This window comes from Poecilia mexicana, unplaced genomic scaffold, assembly GCF_051168715.1.
Source record: "Poecilia mexicana isolate PSO_F unplaced genomic scaffold, ASM5116871v1 scaffold_7, whole genome shotgun sequence".
Taxonomy (NCBI): domain Eukaryota; kingdom Metazoa; phylum Chordata; class Actinopteri; order Cyprinodontiformes; family Poeciliidae; genus Poecilia; species Poecilia mexicana.
In genome coordinates, this window is record NW_028263376.1 from 30,092,502 (window position 1) to 30,113,033 (window position 20,532).

At 38.4% G+C, this 20,532-nt stretch overlaps 1 protein-coding gene across 3 annotated transcripts in view; it reads right to left on the minus strand.

Moving 5' to 3' along the window:
* The window catches only part of acot7 (acyl-CoA thioesterase 7), a 50,526-nt gene that overhangs the window by 15,602 nt on the left and 14,392 nt on the right, over positions 1 to 20,532 (minus strand). For all 3 annotated transcript variants that reach the window (XM_088007436.1, XM_014983224.2, XM_014983226.2), the window contains 4 exons: positions 17,427 to 17,518; positions 16,201 to 16,315; positions 15,142 to 15,228; positions 3,239 to 3,355 (listed from right to left, as the gene is read on the minus strand). In XM_088007436.1, coding sequence (XP_087863562.1) covers positions 3,239 to 3,355; positions 15,142 to 15,228; positions 16,201 to 16,315; positions 17,427 to 17,518 — 411 coding nt within the window. The remainder of the gene's footprint in view (positions 1 to 3,238; positions 3,356 to 15,141; positions 15,229 to 16,200; positions 16,316 to 17,426; positions 17,519 to 20,532) is intronic.

The following is a 20,532-nucleotide window of genomic DNA, read 5'->3' on the forward strand; positions in this document are numbered from 1 at the left end:
AACAACAATTATGATATTTTTTCGCTAACTTAATTCAAAACATGGCTGGTTCTGAGGGCCGTGGATATATAAAAGATCATGTATTAACTGTGACATCCAGATCGAAAACATCTTTCCCAGACAAACTGTAAAAGGGTGATGTAGTACAATGGCTGTATATCAGGATGAGTAGCGACAAGTAGACGGGCTGATACACTGAAGACATTTATCTTCCCCCTTGTCATCTGCCCCTTTGAGTGTTTTAAGATGTCACCACCAGGACCGAGTCCAGTCTCATCGAGATAAATCGCCTCTGGCACAGATGTAGACAACTCAGCAGAGAGAAGTGAGATCAGCTCAACGGCATTATGTCAAAAATGAGTCTTGATGATGGGTCTGGTTTTTTTCTTTTTTTTTCTTTTTAGAGACCTCGGTGATTAATAATTGATTCATGCAGAAACACCCTGCATGTGTGCAGCTCTGAAGGTCGGCTCACGTTTTCGTCTGACGCAGCAAACCTGCGGTAGAAGCTTAAAGATGTATACATTGAGCTGAGCGTGCAAAACGGAAGATTTGCCCTCTTTGGGACAGTCTATGTTAGTAACATTTATCTTATGAACAACGAGCAAAAATGTTTCCCTCTAGTGTATTAAATTGGTTGAAGTTGCACTACTTTCTCATCTCGACTCTAGTGCTTATCATGAAGAAAAGCATAAAACATCCAAACTGTACAAGCATAAAAGCAAAATCATGTTTATTTAGGTAAATAAAACAAAAACATGATTTTAAGATTTTAAGATGAAACACTGTCATTATCTCCATCTTCATTGCTGTTTTTTCTCTCCGTCTCCCTGGTGTGTCCTTTCATCTGACATTCAGCTTTTGAGGTTTTGTGTTATTTCTTCTCATTATTTGTACCTCTGGCTATTTCGCAGTAATTGATCACAAAAAAAGAGCAGTGACTATACACCGGACATCAATGGGTAGAATCTAACATCTCTTTCCTGCTTCTAAATAACAACTATTTTTTATTTTTATTTTTTCAATCTGACATTACAGTTCCTTTACGTTTTGCAAAGAGTTTGGTTTGGATATTGTGTGACATTGATGTTTTAGCTGTGAAACAGGCTGGTGTTTTTGGGCTTTGTTTTATTAAGTTCCACTTTTGTAACAATACATCACGTATTATTGTAAATCTTATTTTATTTTAAAATGGAAAAGAAATGCCCCCATATTCCCCCCCCCCCAAAAAAAAAGAAAAAATGGAATTAAAACTACATTTTAATGGCAAACCCTCTAAATCAACCGAAGTGAGACTTAGGTTTTTACATGGACCACAGTTCGCTCTTCTCAGCTCACATCAGTTCGATTACACATTCACACCTCCACAAACGGACGAGACTTTCTAGGAAAATGAACTAAAGTTTGACTAAATAACCCTGAAACACACACTACAGGGATTTGTTACATATACCCCGAAACAACATCTTATTTTTTTAAAGTCCGTCTTCTTGTTCAACGTCCAGAGCTGTTCAAAAAATGTGTTCAGTATAGAAATCATTCTCAACCAGCAAGCTTAATCATCCGAGGTCAAGATGACTCCACAAAGCAGCAGGGAGAACTAAGTGTTACTGGTCGTTGTTATAAAAGGCTAAAATAAAACTAACACTGATGCTTGAGCCCTGGGAAAATGTATAAAAGAACAAAACACAATATGAAAAGGAGAAACTCTGAGCAGATATAGTCGGTGACCTTTAGAGAATGTTTTCTTTTTGATTCGCAAAAGTCCCTCTCGCACAAACTGGAGACAAAGTCTGAGCAGCTGGGCATTAGAGATGACCTCAAAGGAAATAACTGCACATTTTTTTCCAGTTGATTTCTGTCACTTGGATAATAGGATGATTTTTTGTTTTGTTTTGTTTTGTTTCCAGTTGTAAACACAAACAAAGCATGTCTGCCAGTAAGAGAGTTCTGTTTTTTTTTTTTTTTTTTTTCCTGCTTGATCCATTAGCGATACTGGTAACAAACATCAATCAGTCCAGGTCGGTGCAGGTTTTACTGGGAAAACCTATATCTGAGCTAAAACCCAAAGTAGCACAGCAGGTGCATGGTTACCATAGAGACTATGAATGCAAACTATTGGGTAGACATTGCTAACTCAGGAATAACGGGAAATATTCCAGTATCTTTGCTACTTGGGTATTTACTGATACCCAAGACGCTTTGATACCCTGTGTTTGACCTCCTACATCTTAAGAATGATACTACTGCATCAAAACCATCTAGAAAAGACAAATACAAATGTGCACATGCATTTGCACACCAGCGCAACACTGGTACAGCTACAAATAGAGGACATGCATGTGGATTTTAAATAAAAAAATTTCTCATACTGCGTTTTAGATTTGTATGCAGTTCTTTGTAAAGTGAAACTTTGAACAAAAAGCAGAGCAGAACAAGTTCTAAAAAAGGTGACAAGGCGGTCCAGTCCTGCATGACACCTCTAACGGCTTCAGCTTATTCTGCAGCCTCTTTCCGGTGTTTTCAACATCTCAGGCCCTGCACACTGCTGCTTTTAAATCCTTAGACCTTGATTGACAAAACCAACACAACAAGCGAGTTATCCTGCTTGAATGAAGGAGATGTAGTTGAAAACACGTGTACTGTAAATGCAAAGCTGAGCTGGCACAGTCGTGCTGAGCTGTGACATTTCCTTTCCACTTCATAATTCAACAATGGGTAGAGATGAAGCCAGTCTATTGTTAACATTTTTATCCTGGGGGATCACAACATCTGAACATTAGGACTAGATGTCTAGACAAGGTTCTGTCTGAAGAAAAAATGTAAAAAAAAAAAAAACTTCATGTGCTGCTTTTGAAAATCCACCAATTTTTACAAAAATCATAGTGTTGAAGATAAATTCGATTCCTCATGCTTTAGAAAAATGCATTTGAGAAATCATTTGACTCAGGTTATGGGTGTATTACTGTAATGCACTACAAAAAAAAAAAAAACTTCCCTGGATGAAAAGTGTAAAAAGGCAAAGTGTCAAAATGACCAGAACCGTGTCAAACACTTAATGGAAAGTTGAATTGTTTTTCATTAAACTTCAAAAGCAAAATTACAATCCCTACCCATTCTATTAATCCAGTGTAATTGCTGAACTTGCTAAATTCAAATAGTGCAGCTCATTTCACCACTGCTACTTTAATAGATGAGTGATAGAAATCCAAGTGTGCATTCACCAGTCTATCCTTACCTTTTCTAATCTTGCGATGAAAGTTGATGGCATCCACAGAAGCAGTGACGATGTTTGTGCCGCAGTGCCGAAAGGCAACAATTCCAGCAACCTCGTCCATCAGCTTCATGGCTACACCTGTGTCAAACCCAAGCACAAAGAAGCTTTTACGGATGATGATTTTTAGATGTGCACTTCATTACACTTGGAAAACAGCCTTACTCATTTCTTCATTGATATAATTAGTACTAGGGCTGAAACGATTCCTCGAATGATTCGAGTACCTCGATTACTAAAATTCCTCGAGGAAAATTTACCTGCCTCGAAGCTTCGTTAATTTATGTTTTATTAGTTAGCGCACCGTGTTCCGGCCGGGACTTCATTTGCGTTGCGCGGAGCTCTCACTTCCGCCTCTGAGTTGTTGACAAAAGCTAAGTCTCAGCGGCATAAAGTCCAATCTTCAAGATTGGCCCGTGGGGATTTTATTGATTGATGATAATGCCCGACTTTTTATCGTTTTTGGGGAACCAATAAGCATCCTTAAAATGACTGGGGGATGCCTGGAGTACGGCAGCATTTCTCCTCCGGGGCTGCTGGTTGAAAGCGAACGGCGGGAAGAGCGCTGAGGTGAGCGGATAGCCTGAGCAGGGCGGGCGGCTGAGTAGCTGATGCTTACCGTGTAAATGTAGCTTTACCGACGAACCGCACAATAAATTTCATATCCCGGTCTGAAGAAACGGGTGGCGGAGCGCATCGTACATGGCTGGTAGATGAGTTTCTGAGTGTGACCAGTGAAGGTGTCGTAAATATCCCGTATTGCTTCCCCCGTGTTCGTCCCCCGGTCTAACGGTTCGTCAGTCCGCTGGTCTATTTCCTCCCCTCCACCCCATCTTACGTTCGTTCATTCGCCCTCTCCTCCCACTCCAGGCGGCATTTCCCGTATTTTCAAACCCAAAGCGTGACAGGTTAGGTGGCAAGGTGAGTTTAATTAGATGAATACATAAACTAAAAGCTGGATTGTAGACATTTTTTATAAGCATATTTTTGAGCCTGCCTCTTTGTTATTAAATTCAATATAATTTCAGATTTTTCTATAACTTTTCTTCTGGTTAACTTAGAAAGTGAGCTATTATTGTTACAGGTTAGTTTTCTAAACTACAAAAAAGCAACTGTTAGGGATGCCCAAATATGAAAAATTGGACTGATATTGATATCTGATAGTAACACCGGTATTATGCCAGATTTACCAATATTTCATTTTATAATTTTTTTTTATCCGATTACTCGATTAATCGTAAGAATAATCGATAGATTACTCGATTACTAAAATATTCGTTTACAACAGCCCTAATTAGTACTGCCACAAGTTGGACCAGATAAAAGTCTGATTTAGTAATCAAACTGCTTAAAATTCTTAGAAATAAAAGACACAAATAGCCATCTTGACATCAACCTCTGCTCAGGTAGGCTGTGGCATTTAAACGATGCTTAAACGGTGCTAAGGAGCCTAAAGTATGCCAAGAAAACATCGCCCACACCACCACACCACCAGCAGCAGCCTGAGCTGAGAATACTAAGTTGGGTGGATAAATGCTCTCCACCTGAATGTCAAAGCTGAAATTTACCCATTTTCCTTTGACCTCTGACATCAACATGGCATTTTCATCCACACAATTGTAGCCTGCTGGATATTTTTCTCTTCTTTGCACCATTTTTTGTAAGCCTAAAAGATGGATCATGAAGTTTAGTATCACAGAAAATCAGAAGTTTCTGAAATACCCAGAGCAGTGCATGTGGCTGCTGCTTTACGCCTTCAAAGAGCACCATGCCAACCTATTTTATTTTTTATTTTTTTCACCAAATGAGACATTTCTGAGATGGACTTAAGTGGGAACCCAAATACAATCACACTGGTGAACTTAAAGGACCTTTAACAGGACTTCATTATGGTGTGGGAGTGGCAGAGTACTCCAGAAAACTTATTGAGTCTTACCAGAAAATCTGGGAAGTTCAACAAATACCAACTTTTGTTTACAATAAAAGGTTTATCATCAGTTTTTCTCTAATTTTTGACTGCATATTATCCTTGCATCAATGCTTTAGCTAACTCTTTCTCCTCAAGAATGGCACTAGGTGGAACTACTATTTTGGCAGGGAGATGAACATCATTTATTGGCAAATGTTAGTCTATTTCTAACATTTTAGTATTGTTCTGATGAGTAAAAACCAGCATTTATTTTAATCTTTATTTTAATCTTTTTATGCGTTTTAGAAAGTTGGAAGCAAAAAGGTGGTGACTATGTCCAATAAAATCGGACGTTGGCCATTCTAGCTATATTAACAGGCCCAAGAGTTCATATCTGCGCATCTCTAAATTTCAGGCTTGAAGATTTTAGTCTAAATCACTGAGCTTGAAGCGAGGCTAAAGCTTACCAACAATTACTTCAGAACGTGGAAGCAGAGGAGTTCACACATCCACACCCATGCCACACACTCAGCCCTGGCAGCTGGTGACATGTGTAAAGGAAATAGTTGTTTGATGATTCCTCACAGAAAGTGGGACACGTTGTATGGAGTGGGCGGGATGGAGATGAGGGAAAAACAAGGGGATGACATCTGCTTCTCAGAGACAGTCTGTGAGCATGTGTGACGTGTCTGTTTGTGAATGTGTGCTCATTTACAGACAGTCAGACCGTTCGCCACACACTTCGGCCGCCCTGACTGTTCCTTCTGAGCTGCGTTATGTGTCTTTTATGTTACAGAAAATCAATAAGGATGCTTGCTGAAGGCTGATTCTGCTCCCTGAGGTATATACCATCTGCACTGTGTGGCTCTATTTAAGACAGCCAAGTGTGTGGGAGCATAAACAAAATGTGCTGCTTCGCGTTTGCCATGAAACTGGGCCCACTGAGCTGATTAAGATTTAAAGATGCAATTAATTTGACATCCAGCAACAGTCTCATCTTTAAGCCAATTAACAGCATTTTTAAAGTATGTCCACTAGGAGTATTACTCTGGTTATGTATGCAAATTTGAGACCAGATATTGCAAGACAGAAAATGAACCAACTTGTCAACCAAAAATGATCACCTCACAGTTCAAATTGGTGGCAGACTCCCCCGTTCTGTATGCAACAAAACATCATGCATACCTTCCTGAGTCTGTTGAGAAGATATTTTTGAACTTTTCCACTGTTATGTTTTGAAAATTGATGAGATCTCACTTGGGATGTAAAATATCACCTCGGTGTCCAGCACATGCAAACCCTAGAGTGGTCATGTTTGCGCATGTAACATTTAAAGGTGGTGGTTGGTGACCTCAACAAAATGATGACAGCAAATAAAGGTACTGTGTTACAAGGGATTACAAATTAGCATTGGTTTGAAAAACCCTGACTTTAACCAATTTGACTTCATTGTTTGGATCAACTGAAATGTAAACATGATTGGAGTAAAGATACTTTGTTAATCTAATTTAAAGTGCCTTGAGATTACAGGCTTTGAATTGGTGTTATATAACTTAAATGAACTCAACTGAATTGAACAAAAGGTGCAGCATCAAGAATTATTAACTTCATGTATAGTCATCACCATTTACATTCTTGCTTAATGCACCAAATTAGTCTACTATATTCGACCCAACAAATCCATATTAGAACCTGCTCACAATAAAAAACATTTGACCAAAATGCTTGAACAGAGCAAGTCAAGGACAATGCTGTCCTGAACGACTGTAGATGCTTGTCTTTGCTAATCACTACCGCCGGCTTAAGCATTAATGCAACTCCTGCAAAAAAAACAAAACATTCTCCTTGTACAGTCAGAGTAGAAGGTTGAAGTAATCCTCAATGTGAGACCGCAAACGAGGACAGCCTAGGCCAAGACAGCCCTGGGCCTGACGTTACACATTCACTGGATGACATGGCACTCATGACTCTCTCTTTGCCGTAGGGTGGGAACACAAAAAGGCGGAGGGAAGGGGTAGCGGTGGCGTGTGTGAAGAGGGAAGACAGCTCACTCTAAATGGGGGGAGAAAGGGGCAATTAGCAACCAAGTCCCCAGTGGAGCCCAGTTTGCCACAAGGCAGAATACCTATGTGATTAGATGCCTTGTGACGATTTCCCAGAACCTGAGTGCGGTGCTGTCCACGGGCTACGATAAAAGAAGTCTTCAAGGCAGCCTCTCCCTGCCCTTCAACTATGTATTCTGACTTCCAGCTTTTTAATTCAACACTCGCTAAGATACAGAACATCCTACACTACAAGGAATACCTTCCACAAAGTGTGACTAACTTCAGTTCCTTTATATGCTCTCTCATCACTATGCTTCGGTTTCTCCTCTCTTTCTCCTGGTTTTGGTTCTCTGTCAATCTTTATTGATGATTTTCCATCTCTTCCCGTCATGCTCATTCCCTCCCCAGCAAGTCCTTTAATCACGGACAGTATCAAACAGCTCAAACTGCCTCCTAATGAGCTGTTTCTATGGAAACCGCTCCTGTTAACGGTATTGCAATGCACCCAATCCCACCCACATTTCCTTCGAAACTCCTATAGGCTGCGTTTGCTCCAACATATCCCGCTTCCAGGTAAACATTAGTAAACAGCAGGTGGCTTATTAACAAATCTGCATGTGGCTTTAGGTTGCTGCAAATCGCATTAAGCTCATGATGACTTTTCTTATTAACTGTAAGCCCCACGAAAAGCAGGGTTTTCCATATTTATTGGCTCCAAAGGTAAAAAGTTTAAAAAGCCATCTAAAGAATCCCTCTTTTTGTTGCAGTAACATAATCTCGCATTGAAAAACACAGGAATTCCCAACAAATGAGTGTAAGTTTTATTTTTTTGACACATTTCTCGTCGCCACTCAGGTGGATGAGGACGTATCTTTTGTCACCATTGCACAATGAGCAGAATGGTAAGAAAGGAAAAACATTCTCCACAGATCAGAAAAACCGCAGCAAACAGTGGCATGTCGGGGGTCACATTGTTACCATAACAACTACCAGACGCCGTCTACATGCTAACTGGCTATCTGGGAGTGATGCAAGGAAAAAACCTTTTCGGTCTTCACACATTCAAATATGTGGGATTTGCTTAAACCTACCCGGACTTTAGTTGGAACTGTGTTCTTTGGTCAAATGAGAAAAACACTGAGCTTTTGGTGGATTTGAAGAACGAATATGTTGAAAAGTGCTTTAAAATAACTTGAAACAAGTAGCAGATCTTTGATAATGAGGTCCTCTTCATGTGCATTTCAACATGAATTCTCTGCAAAGAATGCTTGTCTAGGATCCCTGTCTCAGTATCCCTCAGTCTTATTACATGTTGTAGGAGGAGATCATTCTCTGTCCTATTGGTACAAAGTGGGATTTGTCACTTCTTAACTAAATGGAGAATCTACTAAAAGCAACCAGAGAAAATGGCTGAATGTCAGATTCAGCCATCATATCTTTGATGATAAAGGTCATGTGATGCTGCGGGTCCATACTCTAAAAAGTTAAAACTGGTATAGTTACAGATATCTGGTTGCTTTCTGTGTTTTCAAAGTCGATGCTTTACAACCTCCAAAAATCTGCATTGATCTGTTAGGTACTTTTCAAATTCCTAATTGTATCTCCTCTAAAAATCTTCAACATCCCATCCAGACTAAAAAAGATCCAAGATACTGCAATGAAATATACATTCATCTGAGTGGCCTGTAATTATTACGTTCTGGCAGCAACTTGCACTTTGGATTTACTTTTTTTGCTGCCTCCAGCATCACTAATCAAGATGGTGGAATGAGCTGTGATTGGTAGCTGCAAAAAAAAAAAAAAAAAAGATTACAATTGTGTGCTGAGCATGTTTCCGTGGAAGGGAAAAAAAAAAAAAAACTTTAACGCTGAGGCTGAACAAATGTGTTTCACTGACTTCTCAGGTTGAACACGTCGTTAATCAGCGAAAAGGTTTTTCACGTAGTAACTACATCTAAAACCTCGTGTCAACATAAAATACAGTTCTTCTGTGAATATTACTTCAGAAATGCGGAACTTGAACGTAAAATATGAGAAAAGTTGGTTTGCGTTCATTGATGAACTAGTAAAAGTGTAAGCAGTAGTGTGGAAGTTTAAAGCTGAATTCTGGCTAATGACATTGTTTATTATTTTAAATAATTAAAATGAATCCATGCAATGGTTTAAACTATTTGCATTATGTGTTTTTTATTCAAGAGTCCCAATTAGTATTGGCTAAACTGGCTGAACAGATGTCTTGGTGTGAATAATAATATCTATGCCAAAGCCTTCAGGAGTTTTATCTCCAGCTAAACCCAACATGGCAACAGAAAATGGGCACTAGTCAGCTGTGTTTTGTTAAACTTAAACTAACTTGTTTTCTTTGTGTGCGTGTTTTTATTTATTTATTTATTTTTGTTTCTTTTTAAGATGACAGATGTTAAAACGCATTGATAATTTTTTTTTTTTTTTTTTTTTTTAAAAAAGGACACCAACCTTGTTAAATAAGCCCATCGTTACATTTTTAGACTTGCTGAAACAGCTTAGTGTACTGGATGATGTTGTCAGGGGAAGATTTGTTCACATCCACACTCAGGATCCAGACCTCCTTGCTGCATCTGCCTATCGGCTACGGATGTGTTAAATCAATCTGATGAAATTAAGGTGGGTGGTTTTCTCTTTCATTGATTCTACGTCAAACATTCAGCACAAGTAAACAGAATCTGTCTTTAGACGGTTTAAACATGGTTTGCTGGGTCTTTAGTTAATTTAATTAAAGCTTGTCGAAGCTGACAACCCCTAAAAAAGTAAAAGGTATTTGAAATCAGTCAACCTGTCTGAAACCTGCATCACATATTACAGACATAAAGGAGAAGAATATCTACTTCTGTTTCATTCCCTAATCTAGAATGCAAACAGATGGGCTGGTGCTGAGCTTCTCTTTCATTGCATTGTGCACAATAGATAGCTTGTTTTCCTTTTGTTGAGGCAAATTTGAAAGTAGGCTTTCTGTTTTTCTGCAGCTGTCATGACAACATGATTTGTAAACTCAATAATGATGCTATTTGTGTCTTTTGCCCTCCCACTAGACGTAAATCACCCTTTATAGGTACATTTACCAAATCTCTACAGCATCTTCAATCACCCACTGAAGATCCTTTGATAGAAGACAATCCTGACTGCATTGTCTTATAAGCAGCATCAAATTGAAATGCATGTAATTGGTAATTGTTCTGTCTCCAAGATTGGATTGAATAGACCTCATATTCATGTGTATAAATTGTACTTTTTTATCTATTTTTAAATAAATAAGTTGCAACAACAACATACTATATATATATATATATATATATATATATATATATATATATATATATATATATATATATATATATATATATATATATATATATATATATATATATATATATAGTCCGTATACGTCTGTCATTATTTCCATAAGTAATGCCATAAGTAATACCACTCTTTCTGTTCCAATTTCCTTTTTTTAACTACGTGTTTAACATACAAGATTACTTCCAGCACTGAAATGCTTAAACACTCCCTGATCAACGACCAGAGCAGAGAACAGATGTTACAACACCAAGTAGCACATGCTCTGTGTTCAGAGGTTCAGCATCGCTCTCTTCATCAAACTTCATAATAAAATATCTACATTTTCTCCTGTTACCATCCTAAGAACTGCCAACGTCACTTCTGTGCTAAATATGCCTGTAAATCTTTACAATGCACAATCCAGCTGGTGATAAATTGTAGTTAGTTGCTTTAGCGCACATGTAGCAATCAGCTGCTGTGTCCATGGAAACAGGTGGCACGCTTGTTAACGACCCGAAGGGGAAAGAAGAGAGCAAAAGATAACGAGCATAAGTAAAGACACAAAAGAAAAAGGAGAGCAAAGGCAGAAAGAGTAAAGACTTCTGTGGGGATCTATGTTCTGATCTTGCTTTTATTTGGAATATTTCAAGACATCTGATCTTTCGTAACTGTCCCCAGGCGTCCATCATTTAACCTTGAACTTTCAATGCTCTTTAGAGTTTTACAAACTGTGTTAGGACGACGTAAACTAAGCCCAAATTCTAATTTCCAGTTACTAAAAACTTTGATTCAGCCTGTCTTTCTCCAGGTCGTCTCTTGTCCTCTATATAGTTTTACAAAGGCCTTGATAGGATGCAAAACTGAAGCTGCAGAGCAAAAACTCATGAGCCGTGTTTCCAAAGATGTTCTGATCTTTCAGATCTAACAGTGCTTGTGTGACTCTGTAAATATTCCCTACTTTGTTGGGAATATCAGCTATCCAAACAACTTCAGAGGAAATAAATTGATCAATAAAATTAATTAATCTGAAAAACCTTTCTGTTGAGTTTCTCACAACTGCATTCATAAAGTAAGATGGAAAGATTTCTTATAATTTCATAATTGATATTTATGGAAAAAAATAAAATGGACAATCTAACAATTTAGAAGATGAAATATAATCTATTAATGGCTCTACAATTATTAATAAGGTAATCTACAGAATTGTGAGTATATACAATCTAATATCTACAAAACAAATAATTGTGCTTCTATGCTAGCTTTTTCCCATAATACTAGAGCTGATTCAAATTCTGGATTTTTTTTTTTTTTTACACAGATTTATTTGGACATGTTGTAAAACTGTGTAGCAGGAGCATCACAACTCTAAGAAGCCATGTATACTGACCATGAGAACCACTGGTAAGGAATATGCTGGTGAAGATTCTCATTCATCCAAGACATGGCAATCCGAAGTGCTTAAGTATGAAACAGCTGGATTCATTTTGTTTCTTGATGATGTTTTGCATCTCTTCCAAGTAGCTTCTGTAGTTCTGAAGAAGGATGGGAGGCGCAACGTCTTCAAGAAACGAGGAAAGTCCAGTTGCCGCCTACTTAAGAATTTCTAAGAAATTTACAAGAGTAAATCACTTGCAGAAGTGACCCAATGAGAGTATTACTTATTTTTATCTTAAATAATGCAAATGCTTACTCTGAATTGATGACATGATACTTTCAGAATAATATCAGCGGTGTCCTAACACAAGCAATGTGTCTGGCTTGAAGTTGTTGTAATGAGCAAAGTGTTCTCTGGAAGAATGTTTTGTTGAGTGGCTGTAAAACATGGACACATTGTACATCTACCTGAGATCGCCACAAAAGCAGATTTTTGAACATAGAATATAAAACTTAGCTTTTAATTATAGGACATGTCTGTATCTCACCCTATCTCAAAGAAACTCAAGCCTAAATAAGGTTGTTTTTTTGTTTCTTTTATGACAGGGTTTTATTTTACATTAGTGGATTGCAGCAACAAGCTGTGTTCAGCGACAATAAACTTGATGTGCTCCTGAGCCTGTGCAGCGATTTCCACTTACAGAATCATGTCTATTTTTAATGCAGCGCTGCCTCAGGGCCTGGAGATCACAACCATTTCATATTTGTCTTCAGCCTTATTCTTTCCATCCAGAGACCATTTCAGATCACCTGACACATTTTATTACATTACGTACCACACGTGACTATCTAATCTATTATGTGTTTTAATACAAATTGTTTTTGAGTCTGTCCCCGCATTTCTGAGACAATCACAATTTAAAACCTTGTAGGAGGAAGTTTATTTTGGATAATCTAGACTGTTTAATGTCAATGTTTCAGCTGTTTTCTTTTTCATAAAATAGGGAAAAGGTGAAGGTTGCATAATTAAAAAAAACAAACTTCCTAAATAATGACTATCAAAGCCAGCCAAGAGTAGAAGACCAAACAACTGCGAAACAAAAGATAACGCACTATGACAGTCGGATTATCATGTGTTAGTGACCATGACGTAACTGTCGAACCACTGGCTCTCTAAGCTGAGGATACAGTACGTCCGCAGAGTGGAGGGACGGAAGATATGCTACGAGAGGAAAAGAGAGAGAGAGAGAGCGAGCACCCTGACTGTCTGACCTGACTCGGTTATGTAAACAAAATAAGTGTAGCAAAAGCAGCAGCAAGCAAACAACAGGGTACATTGCCTAATGAGCAATGGCATGAAAGAGTCAACAGTGTATGTGTGTGTGTGTGTGTGTGTATTTTAAATGACCTGCATGCTTTTACCATATTTGATTTTAATTGGACACATTTACTAGCGAGCCCTCCAAATTAAAAAGGCAACCATGAATCTACAACGTTTATCTTTCTGTCCGTGATCCTTCGTCTTTCCATCCTGTCTCTCCTATCCTGTCTAGTGCTCAGTTCCTCTTGTTCTTAGTCAACATCTTTCTTCTGTTCATCCTCTTGACTGGGCTCATGGCCTCCCTACATATAGCTGACCTCAATAGAAACGGCAGGGTGAGGCACAAACATCCAGTCATAAACAATATACTTCAGCTAATAGAAAGCGTCTGCTTTGTGTTGGAGAACACATTTTTGGATTTGCTACAAATGCATCCTAGAAGGTTTCCGTTTTATAATCACTAGAAGTCCGACCGATGGCTACAGGAAGTTACACCAACAAATCTGGATATGTGTTTATGTTCTTATTTTACACTGATACAAAGGGAAAGGGGGAAGATACTGAGTACCCATAACATCTCAAGAAAACCCCTTTTAAAAAAAATCAGGTCCATCTGAATATTACAAGCTAAAAATTAAGTTCTCTGCAGTTTATTTAGACATTTTATACAACAAACTTGAAGCACTAAAAAGTGCAAACGACACTTTATAATTTGTTATAAACACCTTTTTATCTTCCTACAGCTACACACTCCTGCCCTACTTTTCTTCACTGTTAATTTATTTTCATCCTGCCCCGTTTCAGCTGTTCTAATAACAATGGAGCGTCTCCTGCAGTTAACTGTGAACTACAGCTGCTCAAGCAGTTACTTAAGTTGCACAGACGGTAAATAATGCTCAACGCTAATTATTTACAGTTAAACTAGATAAAACCCAACAGCATTTTTAATTATCATAATCTCCCTGGAAAAGTGATGCAGTAAAAGACATTCAATTCCTTTTAAGCACCTCTGTTCAGTCTAAAACTTTATAGATATAGCCAAAATAAGTCCAAGTACAATTAGCTGTTTAACAGGAATTAATCTAAAATAAAATATCGTAAGGAAAGAGACATTTTGTTTCAGGTAGACAAGATTTGTAAACATTACATGTAAAATCTCAATGAATATATTCAGGTTTGTCCCGTACTCGTTATCTGCTTTAGAAACGATTTCAAGTCTAACACCAAAACAGTTTTCAAAATCGACAAAAATAGATACTTTCAAAATAACATTTTTACAGTCTACTGATTCCTAACTGAATTCAAAGGTAGCAGAGAGCATCATGATGGACATTCCTCGATTTCACTTGGTTTGCATCAGCTCTCAGCTTCCTCACAACAGGCAGGACCTCCAACCTGACCTGAAAGTGCTGTTTTTGTCTTTTGTTTTTTTGTTCTGGCAGACTGTTGGTTTTATGCAAGACACATGACAGTCAGTATTTGCAAAGCAGAGAAACAGTACTGCCAAATTACTGAGGTTTTAATTGTGACATAATTTCTTAATATGTTCTTTCCTAACCTGCCCTATGTAAACGTATGTGACTCATATGTGTATTTCTTTTATTGTGTAGGAAAACATTCTGTTGTTTATGTTGCTCTTTCTTAAAAATTTTGTTCAAGAATTAATTTCTATTGTTGCATAATAGCAAAGGAATTTCCACATGCTATACTTCTATGCATTTTGCCACATTTGAACAAAAAACCTCAAAGTATTTTACTGGGAAAACCATTGTTGAAGGAAAACCATTTAAAGTTCTCTTTAAAGCCATGGAGGGGACATAGTAAACCCTTCCTCCGGCCAGTTGAACAAACTGTCCTGTTAGTAACATGTGTTAAAAGCAACATAAGAAAGACATAAACTCACCACCATAAACAAAGTCAACTACTGTGCAGTCTGAAGGCCCCACCAAATGGATCAGGCTGGACTGGCTGAAGCCGACTGTGTGCCTTTCTGCCATGTGGACACACAAACACACAAACAAAATCTTATCACAAACTAAATTCTGGAAAAATAGAAAAGGTATATTTTCCCACAACAACTAAACCAAGCCACAAATGGAAAGGCATGCCTGATTTCTGACCAACATTCTCAACATACATGTTGATGTTGTTCACTTACCCTGTGGTGCATCCTCTATGGTTTAGCAAAAAAGAGTTGCATAGTAGTTCAATATTTGAAATTGCAGCACAAAAATACGTCTATAAAAACACACTTGATGTTATTTGTGTTTTACACATATAAAAGGTAAAACTGTGGCACAACCCTTTAACATTGAAAGACTTTTTTTCTTCACAATCTGATTTCTCTTTCTTTTGTCTTTGTTCTCTTTGATAATGTGACTCGAATTTGATCACAGGAGTAGGGTTGGGGTTAGGGTTAGGAGTAATAACAACTCCCAAGCCAGCACACAGTGCCACATATTTTCTGAGTCACAGGTATTTCACATTACAGATGTGGTATGTCTGTATTACACTTCATGGTCTGGATGTCATTACAACTGCAGTAATCTGGGAAAGAGAACGTAATGGAAACACAAACTGAACACTGCATTCTACATGGCGCCGAACTCTCCACTTTGTTCTTCACGTAATTACAACCACTGATCAAAATTGCAGTATGAACTGCACAGCAACAAAGAATTTGAATATTGTTTCCAGATTGTACCATGATAAACAGTTCATTCTCATCTACATCAAGTTCTTGCTTTCCCAGAAACAACTTCCCACTGTTCTCACTACTTTGTGATGATTTTAAAACACTAAAATTATTAGGATAGGATGAGGACAGAAATGCAAGTATGATTCCATTCTCCTCTATTTACACTTATTCAGAACTTAAAAAGTCAAATGAAATTTCAGCCGTTTCCAGACTGTAAGAAACCTGATTTACTGACACGAACAGGTAGTAGCAGCTGCAGCGTACCTAGGTTTGGTCGAAGCGGCATTGGCTCCTCAACCCTCGCTTTGGTCTCCATTCTCCCAAGTTTCTGTGCTTCGTAGCGCTTCCTGCCTTCTTCTTCCTTCTCTGCACTAGCATACTGCAACACAGAAGACATACAGTGAAAACATGTGTATGCTCTGATTTATTCAACTTGTATATTTTTCGTCAAATAACAGCAGAAACATTGTGAAACCATACGTATGTGACAAAAGGAAAACTTTAATTTCTTTGTCGTTTTACTTCTTTGTCTTGTGCAGCACAAACTTCTACTAAACATTAGTGAAGGCTGGTGGTCATTCCTGCACAAAAACAAAGTGAGCCTGGTTCTCATCAAGAGCTTCACTTCACTGATCAGTGTTTCCTTGCATGACTGAAGGTGCCAAGAAGAAGAATATTTCTCCACTGTTTAATAATAAATGTTTCCCAAACCTCCTTGTGAAATCCAAAAGAGAATTTAATATCCTCCTCATTAGCAATGCTCACAAAAACCTCACAGTGCCATTTTACTCCGACAGAACTCTCACAAAAGAAGTCTACTTTTGTTATGCATTTTTACTTCAAAGCCGGTGCGATCATTGAAGTTTGCCATAAAAGTTCTATTTTTAGATTACTAATTCAATCAAAGTCATTTTCTTTATAAAATCTCAGTGTAAGAACTACTATGACGGCTCAGAAGGGGGAAAAAAATGCAAAAGCCACAACACAACAACAGATGTTTCAAAGTAAGTTATGCTAGCAAGTTTATCAAAACCTCCACTTTAAAAAAAAAATCTATATTCCTTTTTATGATAAATTAAAATTTAGCTAAGAACTGCGAGCTAGAGAAAAGGAACTCATGTTGGACCAAATTGATCAACTTTATAACATTTTAACATTAAGTGTTAAAATATAGCTCACGTAGTGAGAGCATTGTAACATAGTTTAATTAAATTTACACATAAAAATGAACAACTGTTTCATACAAAAGTGACAGAGTTTAGGAAATCTTTCCTGGAGAGTTCGGGAAGAGAGTTTCTCCTGAATGGGTCCTAGTTTGGTTTACTGGTAGCTAAGCTTCTCCATTAGCTTCCCCCAACCCTCTAAACTTAGATAAGACTGCTACTTACCAGAGTTAAGATACTTATTTCTCTCATTCTGGGGTCAACACAACCCCAGAACGCAAGCCCAGAACAAAAGCTCTAAGCTGACCAAGACAAGCTTTAACATACCTTAATAGGAGGCACCTCCATGATCTTGTCAACATTCTGCAGAGAACAGGGGACGTACCACAGCGCTGCCTTGTTGGCCAGCTTTTTTGCACCTGCAACAGCAAAGAACAGAGTGAATTCTTGTCCAGTTATGTTAGCAGGGCAGCTTCCAGCTATTTTTGGCAGTCAAGACGTTCTGACATGTTTTTTCTATTAAAAGGAACAATGGAGCAAAATCCACTCTCCACACAAGACGCAACGGCCAATTTAGTTTTCAGCCGTTCTTTTGTTACGGTTTATAGATCCGGCTTTTGCTGCAAACAAAGAAGACGAAGAGAACAACAAAGACTCGGAGACAATTGTCCAGGTCCGTTCAGAGCAGAAACGATCATTTAGACCAAGTTTGGTGAGCACAAGGTTCTGCATAATTTATACGCTGTGAATCCCACAAGTGTAGAACGCATTGAATACCATGACATTCCACACAATAAATGTTCCCAACAAATACTCATGTTGTTTACACCGAGGCCAAATAAAGGCCCTCGCGCTTGAATGCAGCAGTTCCAGTTCTGTGTCTGTGCCTTAAGGTCAGGACGAGAAACTCACTGAAATCACGCAATCAGGAGGAGAGGTTGTTATAGCGATTCCCATTCGTCCCACACTTTGTGTCACTTAATTTACAAACAGAGAGAGAGGGTCTGTTTTAAGGTGCTGGAATTACGACACACACGTGAGGAAACGAAATAAAGAGGAAATCACCCTCTAAAGCTATTCTAATCTTTAACTTGTGGCCAAGTAGCTGATTTTCACTATGAACTATGGAGCTTATATTTAATAATAAGTAAATCTACAAACAAATGCATCTGCAACATAGCCCATTTTAGCCCCAACACTCAAGGCATTTTAATGAAGACGATACTCATAACAATAATAACCGAGTTATTACTGGAGTGAACAGCTTCATAAAACAGTATAACAGACTAATAAGTGAAGTAGCTAATGAACAAGCAGCTAGGTTCACCAGGGCAAATAACAATTAGAGCCTTTTATTTTGCATTATTGAGAGCTCCTATCAATTCAGCTGCTAACGTGCCTCACAGCTGGACTCTCGAGACTGAGAAGACGGCAGGTTAATTTCACGATTAATTCAGGGATATTGGTCTGGAAAGCGATTCAACTCACACAGTAGATTACAGAAATAAGAATCCGACCGGGAATCAGCTTTTCTGATAGCTACGTGTTCATGTGTGGATGAAATCTGAGAGGTTCGTCCAAGCCAGAGCTGCACAATATATTGCTTTAAGTACACCAATTACACTTTGATCCCAACCTTAACCATCAACCCATTTACTTGCATAGTTAATGTCCAGAAAGAAGGTTTTAATGTCAATCTGAAACTTAGATCAGAGATGACATCCCCTGTATGTTTGGCCACAACCAAACTAATAACCTTATTATAAAATATTCACACATTACTTAAAATGGCTGTCTTAATGTAAAGTGGTTCAGAACTGAATGCACATTTCAGCCACATTGATTCTAATAAATTGTCTCTCAGAAACAGAAGGGCTAAGCTGAAAATAAGCAGGAATAGAGCTATTAATGTGGCCTGTGGTCATCTTAGTGTCAAGGGCCGTGGCTTTAGCATTTGACAAAAAACTCTTGGGAACAGAGTACCCTACAGGTCACTGCTTATGTTGTGCGCTGAAGTTAAAACCGAGCAGGCAGCTGGGCCTTGTTGCCATGCCCACCGTGCTTCTCTCCCACTCCTCCTCCCATTGGCTCAAACCCTTGCCAACAACCAGGAAGTTGCCCACAGGAGTGAGAGAGACGTATTTACATATCCTCAACTCGACCCAGGCTCCGGTCTATTATTAGCTCCTGCTGGAAGTTTTAAGTGAATTGTGCTCGCAATCAAGGGAGGAAGGCGAGGAGTGAAAAGGAAGACAGAAGGGAGAATCTCCGGAACGAAGCATTCCCAGAACGACTGATGACCTTTTCTGACCAGAGTGGAACCAGGGAGCTGGCTCTGAATGCCAAATCCCTCTGCAGCACATGAAGACAATGTTGATGTTTGAGCATGACATCGCCTTGACTCCCTCCTTTATCCTTCACCATATCCCCAATAAAACAGCAAAACTTCCTCCCTGTTATGCTTGGGGGATTATTTACTGCGTTAGATGATAAGGAATCTTATATCTTAAGGGCTCAAGGAAAAACTGTCCTTGAAAACGAGAAATTGTGTTGTTTTTAAGAAAATAACTCCAGCATTGGTTTGGTTTCGATTTTACGTGTGGTCACATGAAATTTTAATTAATTTACTCAGAAGAGATGGCAGAACAGGCAGCTGGTTCACTTATTTAGGATTACTAAATAAATTACAGATCTGATTTTGGCTACATTCCTTCCAGGAACAGAAGTCTCACAAATCTGCTCACTGACTGAGTGCGTTTGGCTTTGAAATTGATCTTAGTCTGATGAGACACAGCAAGCCTTGGATTTAAGTCCATGAACAAAAGAGAAAAAAAATCCCTAAGTAATATACTCATTTCCTGATTATAATAAAAACATGCATATCTCCTTTAAAGAGACAGTTTTGCATTTTGAAGCAGAGTTTCTAGAGAGGTTATCAACATGTTAGTTGGCAGGGCTAAGGGCAGAAAAGTTTGCTACAATTTAAAAACAATTCCAGTTTCAAAGTCTAGGCAACAGATAACACCAGTTCTGTTTCATATATGTTTTAACCACCATCACAATTGAATTAGTTGCTTGTTTCAGTGTACAGTAATGAGAACCAAGCAGTTTGGCCTCCCCTCAACTTGAGGGGAGGCGATAAGATGAGGACCATCTCAAAGATGGCCGATATGAAAAGTCAATTCAGAGAAGAACCAAGAGCAAGAATGAAAAGACAGATATATCCAAGCTGCCACAGAAGAATTTCCAAACACAAGGCAAAACACCAGAGACTAAACAGAGAGGCTATTTAAAGGACCAGTGCTTATGTGGAGGAAGACTCCCTCCGGCATGGATTATCCCATATTCAATCCCCTTTTATCCAAGTTTAAGTCATCAATCATGGCATCCTGCGTTTCCTGAAAAATACCTAAAAGCATGTTTCTTTTCTCAA